The 16453-nt window shown below is 48.9% G+C and overlaps 1 protein-coding gene across 1 annotated transcript in view; it reads left to right on the top strand.

Annotated features, from left to right (window-relative positions):
* The window catches only part of LOC115271330 (IgGFc-binding protein-like), a 34545-nt gene extending 18716 nt beyond the window's left edge, over positions 1-15829 (top strand). Inside the window, exons 8-16 of the mRNA XM_029913118.1 lie at positions 1514-2087; positions 3220-3818; positions 5813-6377; positions 7466-8061; positions 8200-8770; positions 8961-9160; positions 10906-11280; positions 13531-13814; positions 15481-15829. Coding sequence (XP_029768978.1) covers positions 1514-2087; positions 3220-3818; positions 5813-6377; positions 7466-8061; positions 8200-8770; positions 8961-9160; positions 10906-11280; positions 13531-13814; positions 15481-15490 — 3774 coding nt within the window. The 3' untranslated portion in view covers positions 15491-15829. The remainder of the gene's footprint in view (positions 1-1513; positions 2088-3219; positions 3819-5812; positions 6378-7465; positions 8062-8199; positions 8771-8960; positions 9161-10905; positions 11281-13530; positions 13815-15480) is intronic.
* The last annotated feature ends 624 nt before the right edge of the window (positions 15830-16453 follow it).

Genomic DNA, 16453 nt, shown 5'->3' with positions numbered 1-16453 from the left:
GTAAAAAATTGGATGTGTTTAGTCTGGAGAAGAGAAGACTGGGGGGAAGGGGGCATGGTAACAGTTTTCAAGTACATAAAAGGCTTTTAAAAGGAGGAGGGAGATAAATTGTTCTCGTTAACATCTGAAGATAGGACAAGAAGCAATGGGTTTAAACAAGGGTGGTTTAGGTTGGACATTAGGAAAAACTTCCTGTCAGGGTGATTAAGTACCGGAATAAATTGCCTAGGGAGGTTGTGGAATCTCCATCATTAGAGATTTTTAAGAGCAGGTTAGAGAAATACCTCTCAAGGATAGTCTAGATAATACTTAGTCCTGCCATGAGTGCAGGGGATGGGATTAGATGACCTTCGAGATCCCTTCTAGTCCTATGATTCTATAATTCTATGTGGGGGAAGCACTTTTGCCACACAGGGATTAATAATAGCTAGTATTGTCTCTGAAGTGTTATCCATGGGCTTTACAGTTGATGCTCGGATTTGCTTAGTAGGGGCAGTGGAGTTTACACCATTGAGGGTCATCGTTTTAGGCTCTCTGCAGACTCAGGCAGATGTTGCCAAACTAGTCACACTTGGGGCACATTTGGAAGGTTTTCCTTGCAGCCATAAAAGCCAAAAAATATTTTAAACAAACAAACAATTAAATAAATAAATAAAAATGAAAGCTTAGATTCTGGAGATTCCCAATGTGTCATGTGGGCCATACAAATATATCAGATGGGTTGTATATTAGACACCTCTAGATAATTAGATATTATAGATAGATACTGGGGTGGGTAAATAATATAGCTAGATAATGTGGACAGAGAAATCAGTGGGTGGGTGGATTGATTGATGGATGGATGGTTAAATTCTGTAGGTGACTAGTCAATATAGCTAGGTAGTGTGGATGGATAGATAGGCATAGAGAATTCTGCAGACAGACAGATACTGTAGGTAGATATTGTAGATAAGTACTGTATACAGAATTCTAAAAATGTAGGGCCAGAAAGCACCTCAAGAGGTCATCTAAGTCCATCTCCCCGGGCTGAGGCAATATTAAGTATAGCTAGACCATCCTTGACAGGTGTTTGTCGAACCTGTTCTTAATATATTCAGGCCAACTCACATTGATTCCACTGGCTCTTCCTGAATAAGGAATGGATAAAAAGTGATGGCTATTAATCAGGATGAACAGGGATGGTGTCCCTAGCCTCTGTTTGCCAGAAACTGGGAATGGGCGACAGGGGGTGGAGCACTTGATGATTACCTGTTCTGTTCATTCTCTCCGGGGCACCTGACAGGGGCTATATTGGCCACTGTTTTAAGACAGGATACTGGGCTAGATGGACCTTTGGTCTGACCCAGTATGGCCATTCTTATGTTCTTATGATGAAGGATTTGGCCCCTTATTGTACATGCCACTGGTTAGAGTGACAATGAGGTACAGTCGAAATGAGTGGTGAGATGACATATGCAATAAGAACAAGTTAGGATGAAAGAGCAATAACACCCCATCCTGTCCTTGTCTCTAGCTAAACGGCGTGATCACCAGTCTCCCAGTGACACTGTCAGACGGTAAAATCAGAGTGTATCAGAGCGGCTTCCGCGCCATCCTGCAGACGGACTTTGGTCTCCAGGTGGCATACAACTGGGACTGGCATCTGGTGATCACCCTCCCCAGCAGCTATTATGGGGCCACGTGTGGCCTATGTGGGAACTTCAACCAGAACCCTGAAGATGACATGACGTCAGCCAGCGGCACCAAAGTCTCCTCCATCGTGGGCTGGGCTGCCAGTTGGAAAGTCCAAGACCGGGATCCTTTTTGCTGGGATTCCTGCCAAGAGAACTGCCTGACATGTGATGAGAGCACAAGGGAGCTGTACAGGGGCGACAGTCACTGTGGGTTGATCAGCAAAGCACCGGGAGGGCCCTTCAGAGAGTGTCACTCCAGAGTGAACTCCAGTGAGTTCTTCGATGGTTGCACCTATGACGTGTGTCTGAACAGGGGCGCTACGAGAATCTTGTGCCAGGCACTGGAGGCCTACGCAGCAACGTGCAGAGACCACGGGGTCACCGTCTATGACTGGAGGATGCCATCTGGCTGTGGTGAGTCTGACAGCTTGGTGTCCTTACTGACACGGGCAGGATCGGGCTAGTCAGTAGAGAAGCCTGGATGTTTTTCATTCCACCGGAGTTTTGAGGAAAAATGCCATTCTTGTCAAATTCAAAATGTTTAGAAAAAAGTTCAGATTTTGACAAAATTTAATTTCAAAAAGTGAGACAAAGCATGTCAATAACATTTCAGAATGGAGCGTTTCAATTTTTCATTTTGAAACGACTTTTGACAACAAAACTAATTATTTTTAGATATCTAAAACATTTTTTTAAAGTTTTATAAGGTTGAAATCAGAAAGTAATGTTTTGATTTTATCAAAATAAAACACTTCGATCGACCTGCAACAATGTCTGGGACAGGAATTTCATTTCCGTTCCCTTTCGGAACAGAAGAAAATCCAAAATCTTGGTATTTCCCATGAAATGGTAAATCTGGTTTCAGCTCAGTTCCAGTAGCCCATCTGGTCACTCTGTTGGTGGAAAGGATGGTGAATGACCTGAGCATAGGGTTGTGAATGCCTGGGTTTCTTGGGCATAGGGATCAACTGAATGACTCTGAGCACCACCTATTGAGCTCCCTACTCTGCTCCTTGCAGTACAACGCCCCCTAGTGTCACCCTTGGGAATTGGAGTCAGCACTGATTCCAAGGAGTGAGCATCCCCTACTGAGCCTTCCACCCCACTCCCTGAAGCACAGTGCCCACTAGCGCAACACTGGGGCATTGGAGTCAGCACGGACTCAAGTGGAGAGCACCTCCTAATCAGATCCGGCTCCTTTGTTTGCAGAACAGCGCCCCCTAGTTCCACACTGTGCCATTAAGGTCAGCACTAACTCAAAGGTGAGTACTCTTATTGAGCATTCCCTGCAGACCCTAAGTGTTCTTTATACCCAAGAGCTGACCCTGATTGACTCATGGCCTGTGAGATTTGGCTGCAGACATATATGGCCTTTTGGTTCCTGAATGCAGAAGTTAATTCCACCATCCTTTTCCTTTTGGCTGTTTCATGCAGGGTGGATAACGCACTGCGTGTAAGAATTTGTCTGTAGCTCTCACTGCGTTTAGGCAGATTGTTTCATTCATTTCCTGTAATTTTAAATCTCCCCTTTCCAACCCTGTCCCAGCCCTGCCCTGCCCTGAGAACAGCCACTATGAGGCCTGTGGGAACGCCTGCCCGGCCAGCTGCTCTGACCGAACTGCCCCCTCCTCCTGCCGGGAGCCCTGCGTGGAGACCTGCCAGTGTAATGACGGTTACGTCCTCAGCACTGATAAGTGCGTCCCCCTGGAGAGCTGTGGCTGTGACTACAACGGCCGCTACTACCAACCCAGTGAGGAGTTCTGGGCCGATGAGAACTGCCACTCTCGGTGCAGGTGTGACTCCAGCCTGGGCACAGTGGTTTGCAGGAAGACCAGTTGCAAGGCCAAAGAAAGATGCTCCGTGGTCAATGGGGTCCGTGGCTGCCATGCGATCAGCTACTCCACCTGCATAGGTACTGGAGACCCTCACTACACCACCTTTGATGGGAAAAAGTATGATTTTATGGGCACCTGCATCTACCAGTTCGCGGCTCTCTGCTCCGAGGACCCCACACTCACCCCGTTCAATGTCAAAGTGGAGAACAACAACCGAGGCAGTAAGGCTGTGTCCTTCACCAAAACAGTGACCTTAGAGGTCTACAACGTGACCATCAGCTTGAGCCAGGAGCATCCACGCAAGATCCAGGTAGGGACACAGGATCACTGGGGAATGCAGGAAGTCATTTCAGTGATCTCTTGACTGGGCTCTATGTTGTCTTCTTATCTCTGGAAGGGAGTGGGGTCTAGTGGTTGGAGCAGGGGGTGGGAATCAGGACTCCTGGATTCCATCCCTGGTTTTGTGAGGGAAGTGGGGTCCAGTGGTTGGAGCAGGGGGGCTGGGAGCCAGGACTCCTAGGTTCTATCACAGCTGTGGGGACTAGAAGGTTAGAGCAGACGGTGCTAAGAACTAAAGCTCCAGCATTCTACTCCTGGGAAGTGGTTTGAGCTGGGATTCAGACACTTAGGATTTTATTCCTCTCTCTGCCCCGGACTGGCTTAATAACCTAGGGCAAGTCGCTTCCTATCTTTGTACCTCTATGAGCAGGTCTACACTTAAAACACTGCACCGATGCAACTGCACCACTGTAGCACTTTGTGAAGATGCTACTACGTTGATGGGAGATCTTCTCCTGTCGGCATAGGTATTCCACCTCCCCAAGAGGCAGTGGCTATGTTGACAGGAGAAGTCCTCCCATCGACATAGCATTGTCTACACTGGGGTTAGGTCAGTGTAACTGCGTTGCTCAGGGGGTGGATTTTTCACACACTGGAGCAACGTAGTTATACCGATGTAAGATTACAGGGTAGACCTGGCCTATTTCCCCAACTCTAAAGGGGGTAATAAGATCTTTTCACTTCACAGGGCTGTTGTGAGTAGAGCTAGGCAAGTAACTGGTTCTTTGATACACTGCCAGTTCGGAAAATATTGACAAAAATTCTGTTCCACCTGAAAGGAAACTTTTTGTTTTGTTTCCAGGCAATAAAAAACCAAGGAAATGACGGGCTAGGTTCATGCAGTCGCCAGCGGTGCTAATGACTCCCTTTAGGCCAGTGGGTGAGCAATCACCTGGGATGTGGAAGACCTGGATTCCATTCCTCCTTCTGCCTGAATTGGAGAAGGAATTTGAATTTGCTGGAGAGTCCCCTAGCTACTGGACTATGGGATATTCTGGGGCAGGGCTACACTTAAAATTTAAATCAATCTAAGCTATATCTTTCAGGGGTGTGAAAAATCCCACCCCGAGCACTGTAGTTAAGCCAACCTAACCCCTGGTGTAGACACAGCTAGGTTGACAGAAGAATTCTTCCATCTACTTAGCTATCGCTGCTCAGGGAGGTGGATTACCTACCTCCATTGGAAAAACCCCTTCCATCAACATAGGACATGTCTGGACCTTGACAAGTCAGCAGCACATAGCATCCGTCATGTTGATATGCCCTCAATCTCTCCTGTTGAAGCTGTTCCACTTTGTATAAAATACTTAACTAGTCCCTGGCCCAGAGAGCAAGAATAAGAATGATTCTATACCTGTCTGTTAAGCACTCAGCTGGGGCAGGGGGAGACCCACATTCAAATTCCTGCTCTATTGACTAGTTAGTTATACAAAGTAGAACAGCTTCAACAGTAGGTACTAAATGTGAGACCGAAGTTCAATCCTGCTCTGTATCAGGCAGTGGGGGGAACTGAACCCAGGTCTGCCACATCCCGGGTGAGTGTCCTAATGACTGGGCTAAAGGTTATAAAGGAAACTGCTCCTGCATATGGCCCCTTGTGCATCCAGCCTGATTTTTTTTTCCACTACAACTATCCCTCCAATTTTTATCAAATATAGAAATAGTTTCTGGTCAACAAAAACTGAATTTATGAGCAAGTACATTATTTGTGAGATTTTTCACCCAGCTCTAGTCTTTAATGCTTTAACTGAGCACCACTCCTTGGATAGAAGGAGCTTTAGAAAAGGAAAGCCCTATAGTAAGGGGCAATGGGATGAAATATTAATGCACTAGGTTACCCTCCATCCAATTCAGAAATATAAATTCTGGAGCCAGACCATCCATGGCTGCTCCGTGGAAATGGAATTATTTCATGTTGAATGCACTGAGTGAAGTCCTTGACAGTCTCTACTGTATGTTTTCCAGATCAATGGTGTCTTTGTGGACCTGCCCTTCTCCCATCAGCACAAGTTCAAGGCCTACATCAGTGGAGTCCATGGCTTTATCCAGACTGATTTCGACCTGAGAGTGAGCTTCGACTGGTACAGCTACGCCAGGGTCATCATACCCAATACGTACGCCAATGCTGTCTGCGGCCTCTGTGGCAATGCCAATCAGGACCCCAGCGACGATCTGACCATGAAGGATGGAACTCAGACATCTGATGAGATTCAGTTTGCCGACAGCTGGAAGGTGGGGGAGGTCCCAGGGTGCTCGTCTAGCTGCACCGGGGACTGCTCAGTCTGCAGTGAGGCTCAGAAACAACCCTATAAGGGAGACCAGTACTGCGGGGTCATCACCCGACAGAACGGGCCATTCAGACAGTGCCACGGGGCTATCGACCCAGCTCCCTTCTTTGATGATTGTCTCTATGACACCTGCCAATACAAGGGTCACCAGGACACACTGTGCAGCACAATCAGCACCTACGTCACATCCTGCCAGGCCAGGGGCATCCAGATAGGGCAGTGGAGATCGCCCTCATTCTGCAGTAAGTGTCGCCTGCGGGACTCTGCTTTAGGGACTGGCTACTGCACATGTGCGCCAGCGCCCTCTGCAGGGTGGGGTCAGAATTCTTCACCCACCCAGTTCTGAGTTTTAATTTACAGTGTGCGATATCTTTGTTACAGATTCTAGCCCTAGACATTTCCAACATGCAATTAAAATTTTAGTCCCTGAAATATTTTTTTCATTCTGTGTCATTTACTTAATGTCTAGATGTCCTGTAAACTTTCTCTTAGAGCTCATCTTTTCTGTTCCTGGTGTTTTCATGGCTTGTCTACACTTACAGAGCTGCAGCTTCACAGATGCAGCTGTGCCGCTGTAGCACTTAGTGAAGACGCAGCCTATGCCAATAGGAGAGCTTCTCCCATTGGCGTAGTTAATCCACCTCCTTGCTATGGCAATGGGACAAGCCCTCCTGTCACCATAGCACTGTCTACACCAGGAGTTCGGTCAGTATAACTGTGTGGGTGTGGATTTTCCACATCCCTGAGTGATGTACTTATACTGACATAAGTCTGTAGTGTAGACCAAGCCTTACACTTTGCCTTTCCAGAGTAAATTGAATTAATACTTTGGCATTTAGAGAAGTAGAAACATTTTATAACATTCATTAAGTCTTGTAAGTCACTGCGAGATAGGTAAGTATTGTTATCCCCATTTGATCGGCTGGGAAAATTAGGAAAAGAGCTGGCAAATTATTTGGCCAAAGGTGTCCTCCATAAATAGGTAGCAGAGCTAGGAAAAGAACCCAGGAGTTCGGAGCCCCCCTGCTTGCAACATAATGCATGAATGCAGACTCCCACTATTCTAGTCAAGAGGTGACCCTTTATCCAACAGATGGGAATAGAACCCAAGAGTCCTGATGGCCACTCCCCTAATTTAATCACTAGACTATACTTTTCCCAGAGATGAAACTAGGACCAGGAGTCCTGATTCCCAGTCCCCTGCTCTAACCATATCCTAACGGATGTGAAAAGAAAGAGACTTTCAACAACATTGACCAAGATGATTTGTTAGTTCAACCACATTTCTCCTCACACAGAAATTCAAATTCTCTCTGATCTTTTTCTTCAGGACCCACCTGCCCCCTTAACTCTCACTATGAACTCTGTGGAATTAGCTGCCCTTCCAACTGCAACGACCTGTGGGCTCTAGATCGGTGTGACAAACCCTGTGCTGAAGGGTGTTTCTGTGATGCTGGATTCACCCTGAGTGGTGACAAGTGCATTCCTGTCGCGCAGTGTGGCTGTGTGCACCAGGCCATGTATTACAAGAAGGGAGAGGAGTTCTACCCCAGCGCCTCCTGCCAGGAACGCTGCCTGTGCAAAGACAATGGGGTCGTTGAGTGCCAGGAGGCCTCCTGTGGAGCCAATGAGGAGTGCAGGGTGGAGAACGGAGTCCTGGGCTGCCATGCCACGGGCTATGGAACATGCGTCGCATCTGGCGGATCTCACTACATCTCCTTTGACGGACGGGCCTTTGACTTCCAGGGCTCCTGCACTTACACCTTAGCCAAGGTCTGCAGCAGAGACGCTGGACTGGGAAACTTCTCCGTGGTGGTGGAGAATGAGAGCCCTGGAGGTGGCCACATGGCTGTGACAAGGACGGTGGTGGTCTCCCTGCATGATTACACCATCGCCATGGAGAGTGGGAGGAAGTGGAAGATTGTGGTAAGTCCCTGTTTGCGATTAGACTTACCTAGTGCTAATTGTGTGTGTGTGTGTGTGTGTGTGTGTGTGTGTGTGTAACCAGGACACCACTGCTGAGTCCCCACTAGTGACGGGTGAATTTCCCTCTCATTGGCACAGGTGGGTGGTGAGCTCTACACCCTCCCACTCACAACGGATGATGGGAAACTCTGGATCAACCAAGAGGGGAACTACATCATTATCCAATCAGCTTCTGGCCTCAAAGTCTTTTATGACACTGCCTCCTACCTCCTACTGTCCGTCCCCAGCACCTATAAGGGACATGTATGCGGCTTGTGTGGCAACTTTAACGATGACAAGAACGATGATCTCCTACTGCCCGGTGTGAAGAGTACCGAGAATGTGGATGAATTTGTTGCCTCCTGGAAGGTGCCTGTTGATGGTGCCACATGCTCTGATGGCTGTGGTGAGAAGTGCCCCGTCTGTGATGCAGCCCAGACAGCGCCATACCAGACTGAGAGCTCCTGCGGGCTGATCCTGGCCACCTCAGGTCCCTTCAGAGACTGTCACTCGATAGTCAGTCCTGTTGAGTACTTCAACCACTGTCTCTATGACATGTGTGCCACCAACGGAAGGGGAGAGACCCTCTGCCAGAGCCTGCAGGCCTATGTGGCTGCGTGCCAGGCAGCTGGGGCCAAGATCGAGACCTGGAGAACAGCCTCCTTCTGCCGTAAGTCTACAGGACAATCTATAATCTGTACTTCATTAACTTATAGCTGCTGTGGTTCTTGTGCTGTCGAACCTCCACAATGCCTCTGACTTCTAGGCTAAGTAGGAGCTTCTGTTTATTTAGGTGGGAGACCACACCTTAACTTGGCTTTCTGTCTGTGATGGTCGTAATTTTTCTTCTGTCCCTCCAGCCTTCGCCTGCCCAGCTAACAGCCACTACGAGCTGTGTACCAGATCCTGCGATTTCACCTGTGCCAGATTGTTTGCCCCTGCCCAATGCACCGGGAAGTGCTTTGAAGGCTGCTGGTGTGACCAAGAATATGTGTCCGATGGGGAGGCATGCGTCTCCATGGACAGGTGTGGCTGTGTGCACAACGGACGCTACATCAAGGTGGGTGCTGGGTTATTTGTCCATCTGTTCTCCCAGATTCTGCCATTCTCCTCTGGCAATGGGATTCCCAATGGGGGTTAGAGTGACTGTAGAGTGGCATGTCCTGTATCCTACTATGTGGCTATACCTAAAACCTAGAGCCAAATCCTGCCCTCAGGGTCACCCATGCGGCTTCCACTGCAGTCAATGGCAGCTGTACATACAAAACGTGGAGCCCATCATTTCTATTACAGGGATCATAGAATCATAGAAGATCAGGGTTGGACGAGACCTCGAGGTCATCTAGTCCAACCCCCTGCTCAAAGCAGGACCAACACTAACTAAATCATTCCAGCCAGGGCTTTGTCAAGCCAGGCCTTAAAAACCTCTAAGGATGGAGATTCCACCACCTCCCTAGGTAACCCATTCCAGTGCTTCACCACACTCCTAGTGAAATAGTTTTTCCTAATATCCAATGTAGACCTCCCCCACTGCAACTTGGGACCATTGCTTCTTGTTCTGCCATCTGCCACCACTGAGAACAGGGATGGTTTTCTATATTCCAGGACAGGCCTTTGGAATAACCAAAGCAAAAGCTGCTCCCAGAAGATCTTTTCCCGGCTTTACGCTGAGCTCAGAGCATCCCGTGGGGGTGTCAGGTCTTTGAGAGTTTCATTGGTTCTGTGTAATTGCCCATGCAGGGCAGACTTGATCAACGATGCTCACAGTTTATGGACCTCACTAAGCAGCCTCGGTGGCTTGATCTAAGGAACTGCCCAGTAACCTGGGATGTAACGTGACTCCCAGAAGGTTCTGAGCATGGGCTCAGATCAGACAGGTATCCAGATAGCCAGGTATTGAGATGAAGTTTGTTTGCAGGAGATTGTAAAACAGAGCTGGAAGGAAATACCATGAGGGAATGAAACTGTCTAGCATGTTGGAGACTGAGCAAGTGTAAAGTAGGGAAGTGTCTAGGGAATGGGAAACGGGCCATTCCCCTCCAGGGGGTCTAACCCTGATCCAGACCCAGGCTAGGGGGACTGACTGGCTTAGGGGTACAGGGGATGGGACACAGGGCCTTGCTCTTCTAGGGGTGCCAGCTCTGAGCCAGGCCCAGGTCAGAGGGACTGCCTGGCTTAGTGGGTTGGGGAAGTGGGACACAGGTCTTTTCTCCTCTAGGGGCATCTGACTCTGATCCAGCCCAGGGTTGGGGGATTGGTTGGCTTAGGTGGGTGGGGAATGCGAGATGGGGCTTTTCCTCTCCAGGGGACCAGCTCCGATCCAGCCTTAGTTCAGGGGGGCAGCGAGTGGAATATGAGGCTCTTCCCCTCCAGTCTGGCTCCTGGGAAACAAGAGCATTGACTGTGTGTAAAGAAAAGTGTTGGTGGGACTAAGCCTAATTTCTGGTTGGCAAATCTGCCTTTCACATGAAAATCAACACTGCAGCTGCCCCCCTTGTTGTCAGACCTTGGGCAGGGGATGTTGCTAGGTGTTGGGGCTTGATGTTATTAGACCTCAGTGTGGAGACCGGTCAATCCCATACCTTGCTTTCTTTATCGCTGCTGTATCCACCTGCTCTTTCTCTCTGTGATCAGCCTTGCTAAGCTATTGCTTCTGGAAGGTCCTTGACGTCTTCTCTCTATTGATCCTCTCACAGCGGGGCTTTCCCATAGCTCTATATATTGCTGCTTCCAGTCCCTCCTGCCGAGGTGTGATTCCCTTTGTGTTCACTTAACAAAGTTGTTTGTCTGGGTATTTCCCTGAAGGCCAGGGAGAGCTGTGTGTCCAGCAACTGTTCCGAGAATTGCACCTGCCACGCCTCAGGCGAGGTCATCTGTGAAGAAACAAACTGTACCGAAGAGGAGAAATGCATGCTCAGGAATGGGGTGCGCAGCTGCGTGAAGCAGGTGGGCCGGTGCACGCTGGCCCCAGGAATATGGTTCACCTCCTTTGATGGTGTCGAGAGGGAAGTCCTCCTTGATGGGGCCTACGAGGTGTCTTCCCTCTGCGAAGGGGTCGACCTCCCCTGGTTCCAGATGGTGGTCAGTGTGTTCAGAGAAGGTGGCTTGGCCGTTCCTGATGGCATCTCCGTTTTCTTCGGCGAGGATCTTATCCATGTCAATAAGAAAAAGGAGATTTGGGTAAGAGGAGGCTGGGTTAGCACACCCTAAACCAAGGGGGAGGGGCAAAAATCTGGGGGCAGGGGTGAGTCACTATTAAGATCCCTGCTTTATTGAAGGGAAGTGATCTGCCCAAAGTCATACGGTGAGTCAGTGACTGAGTTGGGAATAGAGTGCAGGACTCCTGTTAGGACCCTGCTCTAACCTCTAGACCCAGGGATAGAACCCAGGAGTCCTGGCTCCCAGCTCACCCCTATTAGACCCCACTTCTCTCTCAGAGCCACAGATTGAACCCAGAAGTTCTGACTCCCAGCCCCCCACTCAAACCCACTAGACCCTATTCCCTTCCAAGAGCAAGAACCCAGGAGTCCTGGTTCCCAGCTCACTCCTGCTCTAATCCACTAGACCCAACTCCCCTTCCAGGGGTGGGACTAAAACCCATGCGTTCTGAATTTTAGCCCACTCATCTAGCCAGTGAATTAAGCACCACACAGAGCTGGGAGACCCTAACCTCCTTCTCTAATGGTGAGCTTGTGCTGCCACCAATAGCAAGGCTGTTCCTGACATGCCAGCAGTCTCACCTGTAGTAGCTGTAGGAAGCTGTGGTGAGCAAAAGACCTTCACCAGGGTATTTAACCACGCAACCACTGGGATGAATGTTAACAGAATGTTGACACTCACCTTTGTAAACCATGTGAGATCTGTGGATGAGGACGATGATGATTTGAGTAGATCTAGTCTTGGTCCCAGCCAGAAACAAGGATGAAAAATGCATATCTGTGTTATGGGCAGGATTTTTGACAAATCATTTTTTGGACAAAATATGCCTCTTTGTTGAACCCAAAACTTTTTGTGAAACAGGCTTGGGTTTGACGAAGCTCCTAAGTGGAAAAAAACTCAGAAAAAGGATTTTCCCACATGCTCAAAATGAAACATTTCAATATTTTCAAAATGAAAAATTCTGGTTTTCCATTTCAGTATAACTTTGTGTTTCAAATTTTAAACGAATTAGTCTAAAAACAAAGTTAAAAGGAAAAAGTCAAAATAGAAGTGACACAACTTTACTGAAATGAAACATTTTGATTGGCCCGAAACAAACAAGCAAAAATTCAGATTTTTGGTTCGCGAAGTTTTTGAAGACTTTCCGTACTGATTCAGGACGAGAAAAAATTTCAAACTCTCAAAAACTTGTGGCAATACTAGAAAACCATTCCACCCCCCTCCAGCTCTAATCTGTGTATTTACAGACCTTAAAACAAACCTGCTTTGAGTTTGGTTCTAATGACTGAAGAAATATGTTCTGAGGGAGCTTGATATTCTCTGTACCAGTTATTATTATTATTTCTATTAAAGTAGGGGGGTGGGAAACTGGGAATCAGGACACCCAAGTATGGCAGCACAACGGGGCCCCAACTGTGATCAGGCCCCATTATGCCGGGTGCTGCCCAGACACACAGCGAGAGACAGTCCCTGCTCACCTGAGATCAGGGCCCCATTATGCCGGGTGCTGCCCAGACACACAGCAAGAGATCTGAGAGTCCCTGCCCACCTGAGATCAGGGTCTCTATCACACAGAGCATACAACTAAATAGACACAAAGGGAGATAAAGGATACATGGACCAACGTCACACAGGAAGTCAGTAACAGAGCCATGGACAGAACCCAGGTTTCCTGAGAACCAGTCAAATAGTTGTTCTGGGCTGGATCTCTCTGCCTCAGTTGACTGATGGCCCCAATTTATTGCCCTTCACAGTCAATATGATTAGATCTGACCCACATTTCTTCTGACTGAAAATGAAGCATTATGCTGTAAACTCGTTGGGGTGAAGACTGTGCTTTTGGTCTGTGTTTGTACAGCACTTGGCACAAAGAGGTCCTGAACCACCCCTGGGATTCCGGGTGCTGTTGCAATAGAAATAATGCCACTAATTACGGAAACATGAGCTAACGAAGACCATGTTAGGGTCAGAAAAAAAGGAGAGATGATTCCCTTAGTCACACCATGCAATGAGGAGAAGAAGAATTGGAAAGAGAGAGGCTCATCTCCCAGAGTGGAGGGGCAGAGCCTGCTCTCAGTTACATCAGTCTCAATCCAGAGTTACTCCCCTGACTGCAATGGATTTACTCGGGTTTTACACTTGTTTGAGAGCAAAATCTGACCTAGCGACTCCAGACCCCATTGCCTTGTACTGGGGTCCATAGACTATCTCTGTCTCACTACCTCCCATGGTGCCCAGCTTTTCTCTGACCTCCTTGTCTGTGCCTTCCAGGTGAGAGGGCACCAAAGGCAGCTCCCAGTGAACGTATCCAACTTGTCTGTAAGTGAGTCTCAGGGCACCATCATGATTGTCCAGGGCTCTAGAATAAAGATTCTGTTCAGCCTGAGCGGTGAGGTGACGGTGACAGTCAACGAGAGCCTGGCTAACAAGCTGTGTGCACCTTGCGGGAACTTCAACGGCGACATCTCCGACGACCTGCGGCTGCCCAGCGGGCAGATTGTGGGGAACATCACGGACATGTTTGAAGCTTGGAGGGCGCGAAACCTCTCAAGAAGGTAAGTGGCTCTTCAAAGGGCTGCTTATAGACAGCCTGGCTATTCACTCTCCACAGGTGTGATCATGTGGTTGGCTTGGTTAATAGATTCCCTACATTCCGAGGCCAAGAGGGGCTATTGTGATCATCTAGTCCTGCCACCTGTGTAACACAGGCCAGACACCTTCCTCGAAAGAATTCCTGTTGGAGCAGATCTTTTAGAAAAGCATCCAGGCTTGATTACAGAATGCTCAGTGCTGGAGGATCTACGATTGGTTTTTGGATGAAAAAAGTCAAAAATGTTCAAGGAAAGCTGATGCTCTCTTTAAAAATGATCATTTAAAGTGAAACCCCGGTTGGTTGTCTGTTGGCACGACAGCTTTGACGTCAAAATTTCAACCAGTCCTACAAAATTGCACTTCCTCCTGTTGGCCCTGTAGATCCAATGCGGCCCTGAAAGAGTGAGATGGTCCTGTTTTTGTTCCAACCACTTACGCCTGTGTAACCCCCCTGTATCCAATAGGGTTGAGCAGGTTCCCTGAAGGTGAACCTGTACTGCTGGTGTAACCCCCACACCTCCTGGGTGTGGTGTTCTGTCCCATCTAGTGGCACCGAGACCACTTAGAGAGAGAGATTAATGAGTCTGCTCTACCGCCTTAGCTAAGGGCCATATGGCTTTTAGCTAATGCAGTAGAAGCTAATGCACTAAGCTCCAGAGATCCCAGGTTTGATTCCGCCCACCGAGGACAGGGGTCTGTCACTGTTATGATGGCATTGGTGCCTAAGAAGGAAACACCCCAGATTGACTCTTAGGGTATGTCTACACTGCAATCAGGTGTGATTGCAGCTCATTTACATGTACCTGAGCTGGCTTGGATCGACTTAGCTTGCTAAAAATGGCAGTGACTGTAAAAATAGCCTGGACTAACTGCTTGAGCACCTATCTAGGGTCAGAGACAGGCTAATGGTCAGGCAGCTAGCCGGTGCCACCACCCCGATCAAAGCTAGCTCAGATAGCCCTACCCATGCTGCAGTCACCCCTCCTGATTGCAGTGTAGACATACCCTTGAATCCCAGAAGGAACTTTCAGGGCTGGCAGCTAGGAACCCCCAGCCCCCACCCAGCACCTGTGATATGGAAACCACTGGCCATGGCTACCTGCAGTACCACTTTTGTTGGAGTAAAGACAATGGCTCTGATTCTGTTCTGTGCCACCTTTGCTCTGCTTCTGCTTCAGCCCCTGGCATAAATTAGAGCAGCCACGGGCTGCTTTGGTTTATAACAGGGCTGCTTCACAGCCTGGATCAGCCCAGAATTGCTGCAGGCCCGCAGACTGTGAAGACTACCCCTCTCGCCCTATGACCCATACACTGGGACTTATGAGGTGGACAGCACAGGTCTGCCCCTGCCAGCCTTACACTGCTCTTTTCCTGGGGCAATTCTTCTTGTGTCATCTTCATGGCCCCAGAGCGAGGTGCGGGGCTGGGGCAGATGCTCTCAGTCATTGTAAGGACTCTGGGGTTCTCGATGATACCAGTGTCAGTGGAGTTCACTGGATTTCATTCCAGTTTGCTGGAGGGAGCCTCATCCAATATTTTGAGGTGGTTGGATGAAAAGTGCTGTCAATCTCAATCTGCTCTGTGACCCAGCAGGAGGGACTAATTTTTGTCTTTCTCTTTCTCTCCTAGCGATGTTTAAAAGCCACCTGAGCTGCAATGGACCCCTGCCCCCTTTCCCTTCCCTGCATTGGACTGGGCTGGCTGGTTACTCAGTAACAGGTCATAGCTTAGCACACAAACGTGTGTTCCTTCACGTAGGGCTCTCCCTGCAGCGTGGATGAGTTCAGTGGCGCCAGGTGCGTGACGGAAAATCTCATCTGGACTTGTCAATAGAGACGTTTGCAAAGGTGTGTGTGAAGCAGCAGGCTCTGGCATGCCTCGGGAAATGGCTTTCATGTTCCGCTTGGATCTGACTGTGCTAAGATCCCTTTACACCGCCTGTTAAGGCCTCTTTATGCTGCCAAAGTGGAATAAAGGAGCCTCAGCATAATGCGACTCAGGCTATTTGTCTCTCTTCTCAGCACTAGAGTGGTGTAAAGAGGGCTGGGTAATTGGGACTCCGGGCCTAGGCCTACTGCTGATACACTGCAAGGACTATGGGCGAAGGTGCTTAACCACAATCTCCCTCTATGTCCGCACTGTGTGATAGGCGATGCCTTTCCTGACCTGCTCTTCCTCCGAGACCCACACGCGGGTCATGCCCACAAATCACCCCCATCACCTCTGGCTTTCCTCACCAGGGAATTAACAGCACCGTCACAGAAAGGTCAGCCTGCGCCTTCTGATCGCTCACTGGGAGGCCAACTGGGTGCTCCTTTACACTGGCATAATTCCAGGGTCATTCCTGATTTACACAGCGGTGAGGAGAGGAGAATCAGGCCCATTTTCCCCATGAAGGAAGATAAGGGGATGTCTTAGGCTTGGTCTACACTTACCCCCCAATTCGAACTAAGGTACGCAACTTCAGCTATGTGAATAACGTAGCTGAAGTCGACATACCTTAGTTCGAACTTACCGCGGTTCAGACGCGGTCCACACGCGGCAGGCAGGCTCCCCCGTCGACTCCGCGGTACTCCTCTCGTTGAGCTGGAGTACCGCAGTT

The sequence above is a fragment of the Terrapene carolina genome, unplaced genomic scaffold (genome assembly GCF_002925995.2).
Source record: "Terrapene carolina triunguis isolate 2854851 unplaced genomic scaffold, T_m_triunguis-2.0 Scaffold461, whole genome shotgun sequence".
NCBI classification, from domain to species: Eukaryota; Metazoa; Chordata; order Testudines; family Emydidae; genus Terrapene; species Terrapene triunguis.
Note: the sequence above shows the minus strand (reverse complement) of the source record. Positions and strands in the feature narration are given on the sequence as shown.